Source organism: Delphinapterus leucas, chromosome 8 (assembly GCF_059928025.1).
Source record: "Delphinapterus leucas isolate spDelLeu-1000000601 "Yukka" chromosome 8, BTC_Dleu_Yukka2, whole genome shotgun sequence".
NCBI lineage: Eukaryota > Metazoa > Chordata > Mammalia > Artiodactyla > Monodontidae > Delphinapterus > Delphinapterus leucas.
Genome location: NC_143136.1, coordinates 35,669,705 through 35,689,973, shown reverse-complemented (window position 1 = coordinate 35,689,973; position 20,269 = coordinate 35,669,705). Strand labels below are relative to the sequence as shown.

General features: G+C 41.0%; 1 protein-coding gene across 2 annotated transcripts in view; it reads left to right on the top strand.

The window, feature by feature from the left end:
* Nucleotides 1-19,742, top strand: part of MAIP1 (matrix AAA peptidase interacting protein 1) — a 28,920-nt gene extending 9,178 nt beyond the window's left edge. Inside the window, exons 5-6 of one of the 2 annotated variants that reach the window (XR_016394057.1) lie at nt 2-265; nt 381-19,742. Coding sequence is in view for 1 of the 2 variants with exons in the window: in XM_022567353.3 (XP_022423061.1) it covers nt 2-35 (34 nt within the window). In the remaining variant the exon portion in view is untranslated. Of the gene's footprint in view, nt 1 lies in introns of both variants that reach the window. The other variant, XM_022567353.3, reaches the window with a different exon arrangement.
* The last annotated feature ends 527 nt before the right edge of the window (nt 19,743-20,269 follow it).

The following is a 20,269-nucleotide window of genomic DNA, read 5'->3' as shown; positions in this document are numbered from 1 at the left end:
GATCCGAGAAATTCAACAAGCAGGGAAGCACATAAAGAACCTCACGGGCTTCCCTGGTGGCGCAGTGGTTGAGAGTCCGCCTACCGATGCAGGCGATACGGGTTCGTGCCCCGGTCCGGGAAGATCCCACATGACGCGGAGCGGCTGGGCCCGTTAGCCATGGCTGCTGAGCCTGCGCATCCGGAGCCTGTGCTCCACAACGGGAGAGGCCACGACAGTGAGGGGCCCGCGTACCGCAAAAAAAATAAAAGAAAACCTCACTAAGGTACATCATAATCAAATTGTTGAAAACTTGAGAAAATTAGAAAAGCAGCTAGAGAAAAAAAAAAAGACACATTCCATACAGAGAATGACTTTATTTCTTTTCTCAAACTATGCAGGTTAGAGGCCTTGGCATGACATCTTTAAAGTACCATAGGAAATAAACGCGTTGACCTAGAATTCTATATTCAGCAAAAATATCCTTCAGAAAAGGTGAGAAAAGACTTTTTCAGACAAGGAAAAGATGAGAGAATTTGTTGACAGAAGACCTGTTTTATAGGAAATGTTAGGGGCTAGTGGACAGAATAGAGTAAAAGGACCCATGCATGTTGGACAACTGATTTTTGACAAAGGTGCCATAGTTATTCAATGAGAAAAAATAAGTCTTTTTAACAAATGGGTAACTATATATTCAAATAGGAAATAACCTCATCTCTCACCTCACACCATACACAATTTTAGTGCAAAATTTAGATTGCAAAATGGATCATAAACTTAACAAAATCTAATACTCTAGAAATTCTAGAAGGAAACATAGAAATTGCTGTCTTGGGATAGAGAAAGATTTCTTAGGAGACAAAAAGTGTGAATCGTGAAAGAAAAATTTCTAAATTGGAATTTATTAAAATTAATACTTCTGCTCTTTGAAAGACAGCAGCGAGAAAATGAAAAGCCAAGTCACAGATTGGGAGAAACTATTTGTAATCCATATATCTGACAAAGGACCTGTATCCAGAATATATAAATAATGCTCATAGCTTAATAATGAAAAGTTAAACAGCTTTGTACAGCTGTCATGACTCATCAAACTGTGGACTTAAAATGGGTACATTTTGTTATATGTAAATTATCATATATATATATACTGTTTTTTTTAACAAAGTGAATCAGCTATACATATACACATATCCCCGTATCTCCTCCCTCTTGTGTCTCCCTCCCTCCTACCCTCCCTATCCCACCCCTCTAGGTGGTCACAAAGCACCGAGTTGATCTCCCTGTGCTATGCAGCTGCTTCCCGCTAGCTAGCTATTTTACATTTGGTAGTGTATATATGTCCATTCCACTCTCTCACTTCGTCCCAGCTTACCCTTCCCCCTCCTCGTGTCCTCAAGTCCATTCTCTACGTCTGCGTCTTTATTCCTGTCCTGCCCCTACATTATTATATATTTTTAATGCAAATTATACCTAAACAAAGTTTGCTAAAATATTTAGCAAGGAAAGTAATTTGTAGGAAAATAAGCTCAAATGATTAAATTTTTTATGAAGTATAAAAGAGCTATGTTTCATCTAATCTTAGATGAAACAGATAATAGATCAGTAAGGCACATATTGCTAAAATGAAAAACAATGCAACCAGTTAAACTATCACTTGCCATCTGTTGTAAGATGCATCTCCAGTGATTTTAAAATGGATGGTGAATGTGTGATTTAGAATCAATGAAATACACTGTGATTTATTGTTTGTGAAAATATACCTAAATTGTAAAACTTTTTTAAAATGCAAGAGATTAATATGGCACTAAACTCATTATAGTGGCAACTACCTCGGGAGGACGGGAGTGGAATGTGACTGTAATGTTTTGTTTCTTAAAAAAAAGTACCTGATACCCAAATAATGCTCTTTGTATATGGTTTCTCAGTAAAAGGAGACGGGCATTGGGAGCAATTCCAGGTCTATGCAGAAAACAAGCAAGAGTAGCCTGAGACATATTCTTAGGCTGGGAAGCAAGGACACTATCAAAGCTGACTGCGGTAATGTTGAAAGTTATTTATTACCATTTAACAAACCCAAAACTTAGTAGCTTAAAAATAACAATCACTTATTTTACTCATAAATTTGGGCAGCATTTGACTTGAAAGTTTGTCTGCCCTATGTGGTGTTGACTGAGGTCACTTGGGGATATTTATGTGAAGTCCAAGCTGATCCAACATGGCTTTACTGGTGCGTCTGGCTCCTTCTTAGAGATGGTTGAAAGGCTGGATGCACTGGGTCACTTTTGGTCTCTAACCGATCTTTAAATTTTCCCCCCAAATTATGTTAGATACAGATGAAGTAAATTGGCATATCTTCTACCCCAGAAAAATTTTCCTATCCGTGTTATTGAATATAGCTGTTTTATCCCTACTGTGATGGGTCGTTTCACCAAAGATTTTGACCATTTAAGGTTGTATGGTAGGGGTCCTAAGGTATTTGTCTTGACCTCACTAGCTTTTATCTTTACAGATCTTACAATCCAATTGCTCCCAGTGAGTTCAATGTTTTTTTTTGTCTTTTTTATTTTTGCAGCGAGGGGTTAAGGTTCCACATATCAGTGATACCATGCAATATTTGTCTTTTTTGGCTTATTTCACTTAGCATAACGTCCCCCAGGTTCATTCAGGTTGTAGCACATGACAGGATTTCCTTCTTTTTTAAGGCTGAATAATATTCCGTTATATAATTTACCACACACGCACACACGCACAAACACACACAAATATTCCATATCTTTATTCATTCATCTGTCAATATTTAGTTTGTTTCCATACCTTGACTATTGTGAATAATGCTGCAATGAACATGGGAGTTCAGATATCATTTCGAGATAATGATTTCATTTTCTTTGGTTATATATATGCAGAGTGGATTGTTCCATCATATGTTAGTTCTATTTTTAATTTCTTGGGGAACCTCTATACTGTATTCCATGGTGGCTGTACCAATTTATAGTCCCACCAACAGTGCACAAGTGTTCCCTTTTCTCCACATCCTTACCAGTGTTTGTTAATCTTTTGAGTTTTTGATAATAAACATCCTTACAGGTATTAGGTTTTTATTTTTACGTGCGTTTACCTGATGATTAGTGATGTTGGACACTTTTTCTAGTACCTGTAGGCCATTTGTGTATCTTTTCTGGAAAAATGTCTATTCAGATCCTTTGCCCATTTTTTAATTGGGTTATTTGGGTTTGTTTGTTTTGGTTTGGTTTTGCTGTTGCGTTGTATGAGCTCCTTGTATGTTTTGAATATTAACTCCTATCAGATATGTGGTTTGCAAATATTTTCTCCCATTCCACAGGTTACATTTTCATTTTGTTGATGGTTTCCTTTACTGTGCAGAAGCTTTTTAGTTTGTGTAGTCCCACTTACTTAATTTTTGCTTTTGTTGCCTTTGCTTTGGTGTCAAATCCAAAAAAATCTTTGCCAAGACCAGTGTCAAGGAGATTACCTCCTATGCTTTCTCTAGGAGTTTATGATAAACAACTATATACTCTTCCCTTAGATTCATCAAACATTAACATTTTGCTATCTATTTCTTTTTCCTTTTCTCTCTTTACACACACACACACACACACACACACACACACACGGTTTTTATCTAAACCATTTGAAAGTAAGTTTCAGGTGTCATATACTTTACTCCTAAATATTTCAACATGCATTCCCCCAAAATAAAGACACTATCTTATGTAAACATAAGAACATTAGCAATAATTCCATATCATCTAATATTTAAAACCAAATTTCAAATTCTACCAGTTGTCTTAAAAATATCTTTTTGAACTGAGATTCAAGCAAGGTACACACATTGTATTTTGTTATTATCTCTTAAGTCTTTTTAAAATTTTTAGGATATCCTCCATCCTTTGTACGACATTTCAATTTTGAGGAGATAGTAGACATACCGCATGTCCCATATCCTGAATGTGTTTGATTATTTTATTATGATGTCGTTTCTATAACCTGGAAGTTAGGGCTAAAGGCTTAATTAGATTCAAGAATATCTTGTAAGTGATTTGTGTACTTCATAATATATAACACACATTATATATACATAAAAATGTATATACATATATGTACATATATACACACACATACATACAATTTGTGGTAGGCTGAATAATGGCTCCCAGAGATGTCTACAATCTTAGCTCTGGACTCTGAATGTTTTATCTTACATGGTGAAATGGCACTTTGTAGATATGATTAAGGATCTCATGATGGGGAGAGTATCCTGGATTATCTGGGTGAACCCAGTGTTATCCCAGTGATCCTTATAAAAGGGAAGCAGAAGGGTCAGAGTCAGAGAGAAGGAGATGTTATAATGGAGCAGAGGTTGCAGTGATGTGAGAGTCAAGGAGTGTAGACAGCATCTAGAAACTAGAAAAGGTGGAAACAGATTTTCCCCTAGTGTCTGCAAAGGGAAACAGCTATGCTGACTCATTTTAGACTTCTGACTTCCAGAACTATAAAATGATAAATCTGTATTGTTTTAAGCCACTGAGTTTGTAGTAATTTGTTACGTCAGCAACAGGAAATTAATATACAAGATAATCCTTACATGAATCAGTATTCCATTATAATTAGCAAAATGATTGTCTAATTCTATAATACCTTTTGCTGGCATTCTATAAAACAGAGCCCCCTTCCCTTTAAAAAACTCACCACAAACTCATGAATTTTAATCATTCAATGTAATATCAATTACAGTAGTTATTCTTCTTGGTGCTTAAATAGCCCCCAGTTTGCCAGTGGGATCCCCTATAATCTGCTATTTCAAGTTAAAGACTGTCACGACCCTGTCTGAATGCTTCTGTGTTTTCTGGCACAACAACAAGTCCCAGGATCTTCTTGTCCACTTCCTGCCTCAGATTTGAAAAATCAGTGCTTTCTCCAAGGAGTCATCATTTCTTTTCAGGGAAATTTCTATAGACTGAATATTTGTGTCCCTCCCAAACTCATATATTGAAATCCTCAGTTGGATGTTATTAGCAGGTGAGGCCTTTGGAAGGAATTAAGTCATGAAGGTGGAGCTCTCATGAGTGGGATTAGTGCCCTCATAAAAGAGAGCCCAGAGAGCTCCCTCCTTCTGCATGTGAGGATATAGTGAGAAGGTGGCCCCCTAGGAAACAGAAAGCGGCTCTCAGCAGCCACTGAATCTGCTGGCACCTTGATCTTAGACTTTGCAGTCTCCAGAGCTGTGAGAAATAAATGTTTGTTGTATAAGCCACCCAGGCTATGGTATTTTTGTTATACCAGCCTGAAGAGCCTGAGGCAGGATCATGTTTAGAAACCAAGATTTGGGCATCTTGAAGCATTTTAACCTTTTATGTCTGCAAGAGAATGTTCATATTTATATGTATTTGATATTTTAGGTCATTTATCTAAATGAACTTTGGGAGAGCTAAATATGGATTGTTTGCCTTTATTTCTGTCAACCTTATTTAAAAGAACTCCTCCCCATCTCTCTCTATGCCCTAACCCGGATTTAATTTGGTTTATAGCACTTGTCACATCCAACATTGTAGTAAATATTGCTTTGTTGATTTGTTCCATTGTCTGTCTTTCCAACTAAGGCAGGAACTTTGTCTATCCTGTCCACTGCTATATCCCCAGGGCCCAGAATAATATATGGTGCATAGTAGAGCTCAGTAAATATTAGTTGAATAAACAAATAAATGAGCGAGCCTCACTACTGTTGCGTTTCCTGGCTCACGTGACAGAAATATTTTCCTTCTTGCTTTTGATTTAATGCCCTAGCAAGCTGGGTGTAATTTATTTTATCATGTACAGTCCCCCCTCAAGGCGTATATGGTATTACTCACTACGTGACCTAGCTTTTATAGTCCTATAATAAATGTTATTTATTCTGAACACCACACGGTGGAGCCAGTTGTGTATGGAATGTAAATGCGGGATCGGCAGTAAGTTTGTTAGGGTCTGAAGTCACTGAGAAACTGGAGGATTGCTTTGCTTACTGACAGATTTTTGTACATAGATATGTTATAGGCAGCTTCTCAACAAAAAAGTTTTTTTAACAGAATTTGCAGGTGTTAAAAGGGTTAAATGTATGAGTCAAATCAGAGGGAACTTTTACCCTCATGTCTTCTCTGATTGCTGGAACCATAGATTATAACATTCAGTTCCTTTGTGATTACTGCCATCCTCGGAAGGTTTTTTCTGGATGGTGTAATGCATCAGTCAGGATAATATAGATTATGCTGCAGTAACAATCTCCAAATCTCAATGGATTGAAGCAAAAAACGGTATATTTCTTGTTCAAACTACATGTCCAATAAGAGACACTTGGAGACACCACTCAGTGGTGGCATCACCTCCCTCCTGGACACAGGTGATGGGCAGCCACTGCCTGATACTATGGCAAATGAAAAATACAACTCTGAAGGGTCTCACGTGAGCAATACATGCCAGACTTGGAGGTAATACAATTCACTGGCCAGAACATGGCCCTACTCAACCACAGAGATCCAGGAAGTACAATTCTATCATGTGGCTGGAAGGCAGAGTCTGAGAAGCATTTGGTGAGCAGCAATAATGATTACCACAAGCTGCAGAGAACTCTCTCTCTTGTTTTAACCCCAGGGATGGCTACTGTAGAGCCAGTCAGTGCACACAATTGCATCTGGGAGATCAGGAGGCTCAAGAGATAGAGGGACTTCTGGGATCTTTTGGTGACATAAACTGAGAATTATTGATACGCTGCTATAGGAGCCTGAAGATCTCTCTAGTCTCTCTCTAGTCCTGTGTACACCAATGACTGCAGATGTCTTAAACCAGTTTTAAATGAAAAAAGGCCATAGAACACCTGAATTCCATTCTCTTCATTTGATGAGATCTGCCAAGGTGTATTAAAATACCCCTTAGATTAAATCAAAATTGGTCAGCTAAGACTATATAGTGTCAATCTTACTATAAATTGTTTATTGTTTCAAAATGATAATTTTAAGAAACTTAGATAAAATAAGACTTTGTGAGAGTACTTAATCTTGGTCATTCAATCTCACAATATGGGTACATTATACAAATATTGGTGTACCATTTAGGGTTAGTTCTGACTGCATTAAACAAAAACTTTAAAATCATGATTTAAGTAATATAGAAGCAGTTGATCTCTCTTACACACAACAGAAGTCCAGAGGTAGGATTCTTTGGGCTGGTATGCCAACTCCACAAAGGCCTTTGGGATCCAGGCTCTTTCTAGTTACCACTGCGTTCCTTAGAGTATGACCCCGTCCTCATAGCACAAAATGGCTGGTAGAGCTCCAACCATCATATCCATATTCCAGGCAACAGAATGGGAGAAAGGAAAGAATGAGCTAAGTGTATACATCAGCTGTCTTTTAAGATGCTTTCCAAGAGTTTACACAAAACACTTCCACTTAATTTCATTGGCTAGGAGTTAGTCATATGGCCACATACAACTTTGGTTGTGGTGGGAAATATAAACATAGTCTTTTAGCTGAGTACAATTTATTGTCCTGAATAAAACTAAGGGTCCTAAGATTAAGGAAGAGGAGGAGACAGCAATTTGCCCTAATTGGGTTACTTGAGTCATGAACCAGTGCTGACTCTGGTAGCTGGCTGACTTGCTTTGCCAGCTTCACTAACTGACAGCTAGCTTTAGGAGCCCATGTGCTTTCTAACTGGGGTCTGGTAATAGTCCTAAACAATGCCCAGCAAAATTTTTAAACTAAATGTAACAGAGCACCAGAGAAGACTTCCAATTCTAGAGCTGTTTAAGGATGCTCCAAACAATCTGTCCAGACCTCTGGGGGCTCAGTCCCTGTTATTTACACCACACACACATTTCTGCCTGGAGGACGCTGAATATAGTTTATCCCACTTCAAAAATAGAAACCTCCCTCTGCCTGCCCCTCCCACTCCATTTTATAAACCAGTCTATTAGACATTCTATCAAAATTTACTTCATTTACTTGCTTAATAAATTACAACTCTGGCTCAGCAATATGTGAGAAATTCACCAGAAACAGAGGAAGAATTAGATAATCGATTCCTTTTATGGACCTTTCCTTAGCCTCTGATGTTGTGAGTGCAGAGTAGCTATGGGCAAGGCTGGCACTCTGCCTGCCCTCCTCCCCGCCTCCTATCCCGGCTTTATTGATTCTCAAAATATTGCATTCTACTCAGGGCAGCTGAAAGGCTCGAACAGAGCAAAATGGAACTGTGTTCTGGTCTCCCTCCTTTTAAACTTCCTCTTATGGTACTGCATTTGAATAAGCCCCATGCTACAGAGAACAGGAAGACACAATATGGTTTATCTCAAACCGGAAGTAACCAAATCCAATAATTGACCTTGTTAACTAATTCATTGCCAGGGAAGAGACTCCCTGTTATTGCTTCCTAAAGGAAACAACAACAACAATTTTTAAACCAACTTAAAATTTATATCACATAACAAATCACATATTTTAGTTATTGTCAAATACTTTGAGGCAAGATTTTTTCCTAGGGAGTAAGTACATCAAGAAGTAGGACTATCTAAAGGAAGCCGTCTGTGACGCCTTATTGGAATTTTATTTGACTCCCTATTTCCTTCCCTACCACTACTTGCTAACTTCCTATTCTTTCTGCCCTCAGTCACATCAAGGTTGTCCCTGCTTTGACACCTTCGCAGGAATTGTTCCTTTGCCAGCCAGGCTCTTTGCTCAGATCTTCAATGTCTGGTCACTTCCCGTCATTCAAGTCCCGCTTAAACGCCACCTCCTCTAAGAGTACGTTCTGCTCATCCACTCGAAAGAGCCCAACTCCATCACTCTCTGTCTGCCACTCTGCTTTATTTTTATCACAGAATTTCTTGTCATCTAATAGTTTCCTGTTTATTTACTTGGTTATTACCTAGCCTCCCTCCATTAGGATGGGGGCTTCCAGTTTCAACCTAGCCCCTCATCATAACTGACAAAATATTCTCCACCTCACTGGTGTTCAGGGTTAGGGCAGAGTTTCTCGGCCTCAGCACTATTAACACGTGAGGCCATATAATTCTTTGTGGTGAGGCTGTCTTGTGCGCTGTAGGATGTTTAGCAATATCGCTGGCTTCTACCCATTAGATGGGCCCTAGTTGTGACAACCAAAACTGTCTCCAGACATGGCCAAATGCCCCCCAGGGAACAAAACTGCCTGTAGTTGAGGAATGCTGGTTTAGGCTGTTGGCTGCTGTGTTGCTGCTTTTATGTTCAGGAGGCAGTATCTTCTCAGAGTAATAATAGCTATCAGTCCTTGAATATCTACAGATATTGGGCACCGTTCTGTGGGTTTTACGTTTAATCTTTACAACAACCCTTACAACCGGTACTTTTCCAGATAGGGAAACTGAGGCACAGAATGACTGATAAACATGTCTAAGTTCACGTCGTCAGTAAGAGTGAAGCCTCGGGCTCAAACCAGACAACAGGCCCCAGAACTCTGTGCTAACAGTAGTCGGCACTGGTGTGGGAATCTCATTGCCTCTGGCGGCAGAAACTGGGCATCAGATGTGCTACGCATACCCCTAGCCCACACAGCCCTTCATTCACAGTGACCATGAGCAAGTGACAACCTTCCTTTCCAAGCCTCAGTTACCTCTGTAAATAATAATAATAGTAACTTCACGCAGGATTGCTTGAGGAGTTAACTGCAATAGCTTAAGTGAAAATAACTTAGCCTGGTTTCTAGCACATACTAAGTCCTGAATTCGTATCTCCTCTTCTTTTACCCTTGGCTCCAAGCTCCAAAAGCACTGAAAGCAGAGTTTAAAGACCCTAGTCAGACAAGCCCCTGGGGAAATGTAACCTTTAAGCAATCTGCCGCATTTGTTGTTGACCGGGAGAGTAGAAAGCGGCCCCCTTAGAAACAGCAGTCCAGGCTGGCATCACCTCTTCTTCTAATGAACAACAGCACAAGCCATCAGCACTTGCCCATTAACCCAAATGGGGCTTTTAAATCTGTACTGATTAGATACCCCGGGGCCTGGCTGACAAGCAGCCTTCCTCGCTTCATTTCTTGATGTGAGTCAGTGAATTAATTGCCTGACCCATTGTTTTCTAACACGGCCAATTAAATGTTTTGGGATGGATGGCATGCGCATTTTGGCCAGCAGGGGGCCTCCTTTGCTAACATAACGGAATTGGTACTTGGGCTTGCTGGCAGAGCCCCACCAAAAATTGGGTACTTTTGAAAAGTGTGCTCAGAATAGGGGTTCTAAATATGGGGCCCACTGATCCCTAAGAATAGAATTCTGTGAACTTGGATGAGAAAAGAACTGTGTTTATTTCCACTACCCTCCAACTGAAATTTAGCATTTTCTTCAATTATGAATGTAGACAGCAAATCACGGATATTTGTCGAGCTCACCACGGTTTCTGCAGAGATCTTGAAATATCGTTTATATCCCTCCTTACTCCAAAATTACAGTAGCTGTAGGACCTGCTGCTAGATCTTGTGATTAGTACATTAAGAAAGAAACACATATGGACCATATCACAAATCTGTTGTTGGTATTTTAATAACTGTCTTTTGATATTATTAGTTTGCTTTGTACTATTTTATTTATTTTATTTTATTTTATTTTGTTTAAAACATTATTCTGAGAAGTAGCCCATGAACTTAGACTGAGTGTTCATGAACACTTGCAAAAAAACAAACACCTGGCCGACAGGCTACTAGGCCTCGTCTCCAGAGGAAAGAAGTTAGACTTCAAGAGAATCTTCATACTTAATGATTTTTAGTCATGACTCACTTCTTGCCGTTCAGTCTCTTCCAGTGACCTAAACATGTACCACAGTTCTATCAAACCATTAGCTACAGTGCTTGGCAGTGTAAAATTTACATCAGGATGAAATTTTGGTGTCTTCAGAATTGCATTGACTTAATTTTAGAGCATCCAGGATGCCCATCGTTCTGGCCTTGGGGAGGAAGGGGCCTAGCTTTTCCAGCTGCCTTTGACTTCATATTTTTGTTATGCTTGGTTCATTTCCAGGACTCAGGAATCTTCTGAAATAACAGGAGTTTCTCTCCACACTCAACGCTGAGATTCACTTACTTTTCAGGGAGGAGGCCTCTACACTCTGCGACTCTTGCTTCCAGAGTCAATTCTTCTCCCACTCCCATAAGAAAAATTCTGAAATACCTGTACCAGAAGGAGAGGAAGAAGTGGGCACATAGAGAGTTTCTTTCCCCACATTCTTCAGTTTCTTATCCCTCAGGGAAGGGAGGCCACAATGGGAGGTGGCTGGCCTCGGCCAGGCTGAGGTGTCCAGTTTTCCTGCCTAATGCCGAGTGCATCTCAGGCCTTGGCCTTTGAGGGCACAGGAACCAAGCAAGCCCAGGCAATGTGTGTCCCTTCAGCACTTTCTCCTCCCGTTTTCCAAACTTCCTACTTTTTCTCCGCTGCCCCTTCCCCTGCTACTCCTCAGCCCTGTCCTTTCATTCCCAAATCAGACCTTTTTCTTTATTCCCTAGAAAAGCAAAGGTGACCCCAGCTGCAGCAATAATAACAGAAAATAATATCCACCCCTGTATTTATTAAAGACCTATAATGTGCAGGTATTATATGAGGTGCTTTAACTGCAACCTTCTCATTCAACCCCCTAACCAGTTATCCTGTGTTGGTAGTGCCCCCCCACCCCAAGAATTCATGTCCACCTCAAACCTCAGAATTTGATCTTATTTGGAAATAGGGTCTTTGCAGATGTAATTAGTTAAGGATCGAGATGAGATCGTCCTGGATTCGCGTTGGCCCTAAATCTAATGAGTGATATCCTTATAAGAAGGGAGAACAGAGACACAGAGGGGAAGGCCATGCAAAGATGGCAGGAGTTGGAATTATGCTGCCATCAGCCAAGGAACATCAAGGGCCACCAGAAGCTGGATGAGGCAAGGAAGGATTCTTCTCTAGAGCCTTCAGAGAGAACATAGTCTCGTTGATACCTTGATTTCAGTCTTCCAGCCTCCAGAACTATGAGAGAAAAAGTTTCTGTTATTTTAAGCCCCTAGTTTGTGGTACTTTGTTACGACAGCCATAGGAAACAAATACACCAGCCAATGAGAAGGGTATTATTACCTCATTTGTCAAATGAAGAAACCCAGGCTCAAAGTACCTGCATAGATTTGCACAGTCGATGGAGGACCTGGGATTTGAACCCAAAGTAACAAACCCCCAAAGCCTTCCAACTTCCCTTCAGTAGTGTTGGATTCAATTAGCTGTTGACCTTGATAGTTGATTACAGTAATTAATTTCCAAGTTGGAGGCAGACATGGGGCACAAGCTGTGGGAGGTGTATTGTATAGGGGAGTATAGGATTCCCAAAGGACATTCTGGGGAGGGAGGGGGTGAAACTGGAGCAGCTCTCCACCCTCTTTCCACTGAACTCTTCTTAGAGTAAATCACATGGAACCTGCATTCCAGGACCATTCCCTGGGGAGGTTTGCTCTCCTCCCTTCATTTTCATTCCTGTCTAAATAATTTAAGGGGTTCTACAGATGTTCAAATGAGGAATCAAGATCTCTCTCTGAGACAGGCCTCTTGTTATTGCGGGAAACCCTCATTTCCCAGCAGATGAGGGTCCACAAGACTATCAGGAACTTTTTTATAAAAGTGGCACTGTAAACACGCTGGCTAAAGTCATCTGTTGGTGAACAGAGAGGGCTTGATTTTGCCTACCTGCACAATTTTTTTCACAGGAACATTTCTAAGAAGATGGGTGTCTGTCCTACAGAAAAATCACTGAATTCCTGAGGTCCTTAAAGGTTTTGCCATATTTCACATACCAGGCCCCGTAGTGTGGTGTGAAGTTCCTAGGGACATTAGAGACCTGTGGACCCCCAGACCGTGTCAGCGTGGGACCTGGCTGGCCTGTGACTTGCTACAGTGTTGCTGCCAGCGACTCATTGGTGTCAGGTCACTTGGCTGAAGGGCTGGAGGTTTATCAATGTCCCTATCCCTGACTTGTCAAGAGTTACAAGGTTATATACACTGACAGGAGAGTTTTTATTTTTAAAAAAAAAGGATTTCTAAGACAAGATCAATTTTAGTCTTAGCAGTCCTGATACTGTCACTTTAGGTAAAACTCATTACAAGTTCAAATCCCAGTTCAGTTCTTACCAGGTGGGTGTCCTCAGGCAAGATCTTGAGCTTCCCTAGTCTCTGAACCTTTCTGCTGTGAAAATACTAACCTATCTCAAAGGCTTGTGATAGACTGAAAATCTAAAAGTCAAACAGTATAAAAATGGGGAAGAGCAAGGTGATAAAAAGTTTGTGTTATCCCCTCCCAATTTAACACGAAGGGTTATAGTCAGATGTGGATATGGTCTCGGAGCTACTTGCCAAAAGCGAGAAACATACTATCCTAAATGAATTTTTTTTTAAAGCTGTTGACACCCTTCCTTTTATTTCCCATCTAATTCCTAGCAAGAGAATAGATGATGAGGAATAATAACAAGTGTCAAGTTGGCAATTTTTGTACTTTTGTACACGACTGGGCTATTATCAAGTTTGTGAGGTCAGAGGGTCTGCAAATGTGTAAGACGAGTCTTTCTAGTCCAGTTTTAGCCAGGACCCTTGAGTTCTTTTATAATAGAATCTTAGCATCTTGCAGAAACATCCTTCAGTGTCAGCTGATCCAACCTCCTCATTTGACAGACAGAGAAATGGAGGCCAGAGAGCCTCCTGGATTCATTTTCCTCATCTGTAAAATGGGGGAGACAGTCCTTACCTCAGAGGGGTTTTCTCTGTTTTAAGGGTATAGAAAGGTACCTGGCATGTAATAAGCCTCATATAGATGTTCGCGAGGCAGCAACGCTTGGTAATGAAGAAAAAATTTGCGTATCAGACTGCTGAGTTCATACTCTGGTCTTTTCCTCACTATTTTGTGACCTTAGGTGAAGTAACTAAAGTCCCTTTCCTCATAGAACTGTTGCAAGGATTAAATTAGTTAATATACGTAAAACACTTAGTGCCTGATGCATGATAAGCACCATACAAGAATTAATTTTTATTACTGTTATTTTACAAGAGATTATGTGGCTTATATAAGACTGCCCACTCAGTAGCAGAGCCAGAAAGAGAATAAAAAATGTTGGCTCCTAGCTGTGTGTACTCTCTACCAAAGTAATGTTCCTTCCAAGGAAACTGGTTCCACATAAGCATAGGGTCCATTTATAACTTCTCTGAGGCCATTTCTGACTCCTGTGATTATGACAGAGCTGAATTGTTTACTTCATCCCCCAGGATCATAGTTTGCAGCACAGCTTAATCGATAAGCTGTAAATAGGTTAATTAATAAGCTATGCACATGCCCTGCGACTGAGAAAAATTCTCAGCCACTTGTCTCCATGTGGGGGCGCCAAAGGGAGACAGAAAGGTGGCAGGAAGAGGAAGAACTAGCTGCTTCCTGCTTGCTTCCTGTTCCTGTGGTGTTGCCCAGCTATGGCCCTTCACCCTAAGCCCTCCCCAGAGGCAGGTGATTCCAGTTTGCAGTTTTCCCAACCTGCAGACACCGCTTTGTCAGAGGTCTGAATCTGTCCTGGGAGGGCCTGAGGCAGTAGCAGCAGCCAAGCTCCAAACTCCTAAAGTGTAAAATCCCAATCTCCTCTCTTTGTTCCCCAGCCCTAGGTGATGGCTGCTTTGTGCAGCTACTACCCCTGTGATATTTCAGGGTCCCCTTTTTGCCTCTTCAGTTCTGTAATATCTAGTTTAAAATTCTTTATATTAAATTCTCACTGTTAAAATAATTGGGGTGGTTTATTTCTTCTGATAGACTCTGGATGATACACACGTGAATACGCATTTATAAAAATAAAAATAATCCACAGATAGAGGTAAATCAAAAGTCCTCAATCATCTCCTCTCTCTCTTTCTCTTTTCACACCCCGTACTGGATGTGGTCACATAAATTAGGTCTCATTTGGGTTTACTCAGTCACTTAGTTACTTCATTCCCTAGAGGAAATCACAGTTATTAGCAGGTGTCTGTCCCTCTAGAACTTTAAAAAATACATTTACATATGTATAGGTACACACTCATATATTGTAGAGTATGATCACCAAATGAAGACATAATGAAATAATGTAGTGTAAATATAGCCGTACATTAGCATTTAAAAGTCCTTTTTCTCTTTTCTAAGAAAATTGATCTCTTCCATTTTAAAATCTTAGATTTAGATCCCAGTTTTAATCTGTTCCTGCTTCTTTTCACCGCTCAAAATGACATACTCTTCTTTCGATTCTTTTTTTTTTCTTTGCTCTTATCATAACTTATGCTAAGTGTATAGTAATGGGACAATAAACGGTAGCTGTTATTATTACCACAACAGAACCCCACTGCATGGCTCTCCTAAGATAATAAGATTCAATGAGCTCATTATGAGGTTCTGTGTGTACTTCATCAACCAAACATAACTCATTTTTAAGTTAACTCTTTTACCAAAGGAGTAACACCTCTACCAAAATGTGCAATGAAAGGTATTAAGGAAAACACAAAACATATATGATATTGTTCCTGCCTATAAATTTCTTATAATCGAGTTGGCTTCCCCTTGCTGGCAGTTAAACAGTTTCAAATGAACGTGAAAGGTAGTACATGGTGGAAGAGTTCAGAACAGGAAGAGATCGCTTTCAATGGAGAAGCCAGCAAAGACTTTCCAGAGGAGACGGAATTTGGGCTGAATCTTGGCTAAGCACTTGGCCTTGAAATGACAGAAGAAAGAAGCCAGAGAGGACATTAAGAGCTCTGATCTATGTGACCCAGATTCTCTATCACAGTGAAACAAGTTGCTTTCTACATTGTAGAGCAGGATTTTACAAAATCCACTTATGAGGTGGACCCACGAAGGGAAGTATTTATGTATAAAACCAAGGGTGGACCCAAGGAGAAAAATGTCTGTTTCTCTAGTTTATACTGTCATGTCCAAGACGCTGTAAAATTCATGCTCTTCTTCCTTTCTTCTTTCTTTCTTTCTTTCTTTATTATTTTTTTGGCCCATCATGTGGCATGCAGGATCTTCTCCGACCAGGGGTCAAACCCATGCCCCCTGCACTGGAAGTGCAGGGTCTTAACCACTGGAGCGCCAGGGCAGTCCCATGCTCTTCTTCTTTATCCTTCCCACAGCTCTGACAATTCCTCTTTCCCATTCAACACCCCTCAAGACTCCTCTCCCCACCTCAAAACCCCCAAACCCTCCCACAACAAACAAACAGGAAAAATATTTTTAATTTCTCTCTCTTATTCACCTGAATTTGCAGACCCTGGTCTTACATTCAAAGTTAAGCAGCCCTGCTGCATTATCGGTAATCCCTTTAGATTTTTCCCTAACATCTCAATGAAATTCTCTCATAAATTCCCTTCTTTGCTGACCAAGTGCTGTGCAGTTGCTGATTTTGCAAGATACGTGCTAATGTAAAGTATGTCACCTTTGAGTCTCTTTATCATTTGGTTGCTCTCTGCTCCACCTTCTCCATATTTATGTCCTTATCACAGCCACACACGGTATTTCAGATGTGCCTCAGTGTTCTTCCTGCCATGCCAGAATATTGACTGTAATCCAATAGCCTATCTCAAAATTGGTTTGGGGGCTTCTTTTTCTCCTTGTGGTCAAAATAGCTTGCCTCGTAAATGCCAGAATATATTTTTGCAGATTAGGGTTTTCTTTTCTTTCTTTCTTTCTTTTTTTTACAAAGAACGGTGTCAGATGCTTTCCAGAAAGATGTTTAAATTATTTGGATAGCCTGCTTCAGCCATTAACATTTTCCTTTGCAGTTTAACCTCACAGATTTGCAGGACGGTTTCCCCACTGAAAATTTCTGCTGATTTCTTTGTAATTAAACATAACTTTCTTAGCAGTTCTTACATTCAAGCTATGGCTTAGAGCTTCAAAACACTTTTCTCTTGCTGCTGAAATCATGAAGTCTGTGGTCTCCCACATCTTTTCTAAAAGCCTGTCTTAACAGAGAAGCCTTCACAGCTTCTGTCCTATTCAGCTGTTGCCACTGATAATTTCAAAGACATATTCACAGACTCGGCTCTGCATCAGGCAGCTGTTATGTGGTTACTGAGTGTTTGTGTGAGAGTTGGTGGCTCCGTATCTCCTTTCAAGTTTCCATTTGCATGTAGAATTGTCTGTTTGAGAAAGGTTTTGTGCTTTCCTCCCAGTGCAGCGTGTTTCCTGTTTTCCTTGGGAGGGCTCTGTACTGTAATCACTTTTCCATTCCAAGTTCCTTCGACACTGATTTACTTAACTGTTTTGCAGCCTTCTCTGTGTCGAAATTTGCATTTCTGCAGTACAGTTTGGTCATTTATTTCGAGTGGGTAGAGCGTGTTTCACTTCTGTCTGATTCCTATCATTTCTGTCTACTCCATTTATCTCCGCACGTGCCACATCCCTCCAGACCTAAGACCTGAAACCTTAGTTCTGGTTTTCTAAGTGCTTGGACTGATGTCAAGACAATTTATAAAGCACTCTCATCCCAGTACAATGGGCCAATGATACCGTCAGTTTGTCAGCTTCTGGACTGCTTACCTGGATTTGCCTATTGACTAAGGCCACTGCCATGTGCAGCTCATTCCACATGTGCCATCCAGGAAGCCCTGGTTTATAAGCCAGTCATTTATGATGAGCATTATTTCAGTCATCATTGCATGATGTGCCTTTGGCACATTTTGGATTCACATTCACAGACTGCAGTCACCCGTAATTAAATCCTCCTCTGTTGCATGAATTATTTTATCTAGTCATATTTAATTCACCTCCTTCTTCTTTTGGAAATCTCTAGTGAGCTTCAAGCTTCATCCTCTAGATCTTTTGTCTATTTCTGAAGCTAAAGCTAGATTGATTACACATTTCGGCCTTTGAATACTTTGTGCTAGTCCTCATGCCAGGAATAAAAAGCAAGGTACTACCAATCTAGTTTTCTAGTCTCCTTCTTTTGTGGTACCCAAGGTTTCACTGCAGTTCACCTGAAGATGGTTAAGTGTTCCTCTAGACCAGTGGTTCTCAACTGGAATGATTTTGTTCCCCAGGGACATTTAGCAATTTCTGGAGACATTTTTGGTTGTTTACCACAGATGATGGGGTGATACTGACATCTAGTGTGTAGAAGACACAGATGCTACTAAATGTCCAACAATGCACATGACAGCTCCTCACAACAAAGACTTATTCAGCCCCAAATTTCAATAGTATGGAGGCTGAGAAACCCTGCACTAGACCATATGATTCTAGACGTATTCAATACTTAAAATGTGGTGGTGATATATCTCTCAATGTCCCTTCCCAAATCCCTGATACCTGTTCTCTGGGTTCAGGCACCATCATTCTGTCCTTTGATAACACATCTATATTTTCAGCTCCAGTTTTTAGGATTATGCACCTGAATTTCTGAAGCTCTGTGTGCAGAGCCCAAATTTGCTATTAATCCTTGCTACTTTCTTAATTTAGCTACACATGATTCTTTTGACCAGAAGAGAAATAATACAGCCAGCCAGTGTAAATTTCATTCATTCACAAATATTTTTTGAGTGCCTACGATGACAGGCACTGTGCTAGGAGCTGGGGAGTAGCAATGAACAAAATTAATATGCTTTTTGCAATGCTGGAACTTACAGTCTAGTCAGGAAGACTGACAAAATTGGGAAAAGTATTATGAAAAAAACAGTGTGGTGACACAGAATAATGAGAGGGAGGAAGAAGGAAGAATGGGACCTGGTTCTCAATTTAGACAGGGAGGTCAGAGAAGACCTCTCTGAAGAGGTGACATGCTGGCCAAGGAGCATCCAGTCCTGCAGCAGCAGAGGTGGAGGGGAGGACCTGTGGGAAGGACAGAACAGGGTCAGAGCAAGCTTGGTTTGTGGGAAGGACTGGTAAACAAAGGGAAAATGGGACTACCTCAGGGCAGAAAGAAAGAGAAGGGCTACTCCATGCAGGCACTTTAAAGCCATGGAATACAGTGGATTTTATTCAAAGTGGTTGGGGACCTCCCTGCTGCCCCGTCCCCTCCACACCCACCCTGCCTCATAGTCCCCACCAGTCCTTCCGCCCCTCATTCTTTTTTTTTTTTTTTCTTGCGGTACACGGGCCTCTCACTGTTGTGGCCTTTCCCGTTGCGGAGCACAGGCTCCGGACGCGCAGGCTCGGCGGCCATGGCTCACGGGCCCAGCCGCTCCGCGGCATGTGGGATCTTCCCGGACCGGGGCACAAACCCGTGTCCCCTGCATCGGCAGGCGGACTCTCAACCACTGCGCCACCAGGGAAGCCTCCTCCCCTCATTCTTTAATTGCTGTTCCACAATTTCTATACAACCTGTATAGAAATTCTGAAGCTGCCTTCACATTGGAGACTCTAGAAGGGCAGTGATATCATCTGATTAGCATTTTAAAAGACCCTTCAGGGCTTGGCTCTGATCTTAACAGGAACCTGTGTAAATGTCCTAACCCTTTCCCCAGATCACTCTGCCAGCTTGGTTACTTGGCCAGCCTGAGCCCAGGTGTAACAGGTATCAGCATGAACGGGTTGGGTGAGGTGAATGCAGACCCAGTCAAGGGGAATCATTGCTCAGACTCCAAAGTCTTGACTCACAGAGAATCAAGTTCACTGAATTCTTGCCTATCTACAGGAGCTCTTTGGAAAACAACAAAACAGTTGCCCCAAATCTCTCTCTCTGTCTCTCTCTCGCTCTGTCTCTCTGTCTGTCTCTCGGTCTCTCTCTCTCTCTCTCTCTCTCTCTCTCTCTCTCTATATATATATATATTACTATTTTTTTAATAAATTTACTTATTTATTTACTTATTTTTGGCTGCGTTGGGTCTTAGTTGCTACACGCGAGCTTTCTCTAGTTGTGGCGAGCGGGGACTACTCTTCGTTGTGGTGCGCGGGCTTCTCATCACGGTGGCTTCTCTTCTTGCAGAGCACAGGCTCTAGGCGCGCAGGCTTCGGTAGTTGTGGCACGCGGGCTCAGTAGTGTGGCTTGTGAGCTCTAGAGCGCAGGCTCAGTAGTTGTGGCGCACGGGCTTAGTTGCTCTGCAGCATGTGGGATCTCCCCGGACCAGGGCTTGAACCCGTGTCCTCTGCGTTGGCAGGCAGATTCTTAACCACTGCGCCACCAGGGAAGTCCCTATATCACTATTAATGTAGGCACATATGGCAATAAATATACTTCTCTTAATTGGCACACAGAATGTGTAGGTAAAGTGTTTTTATTTATTTATTTAGAATTTTTAATTATTTATTTATTTATT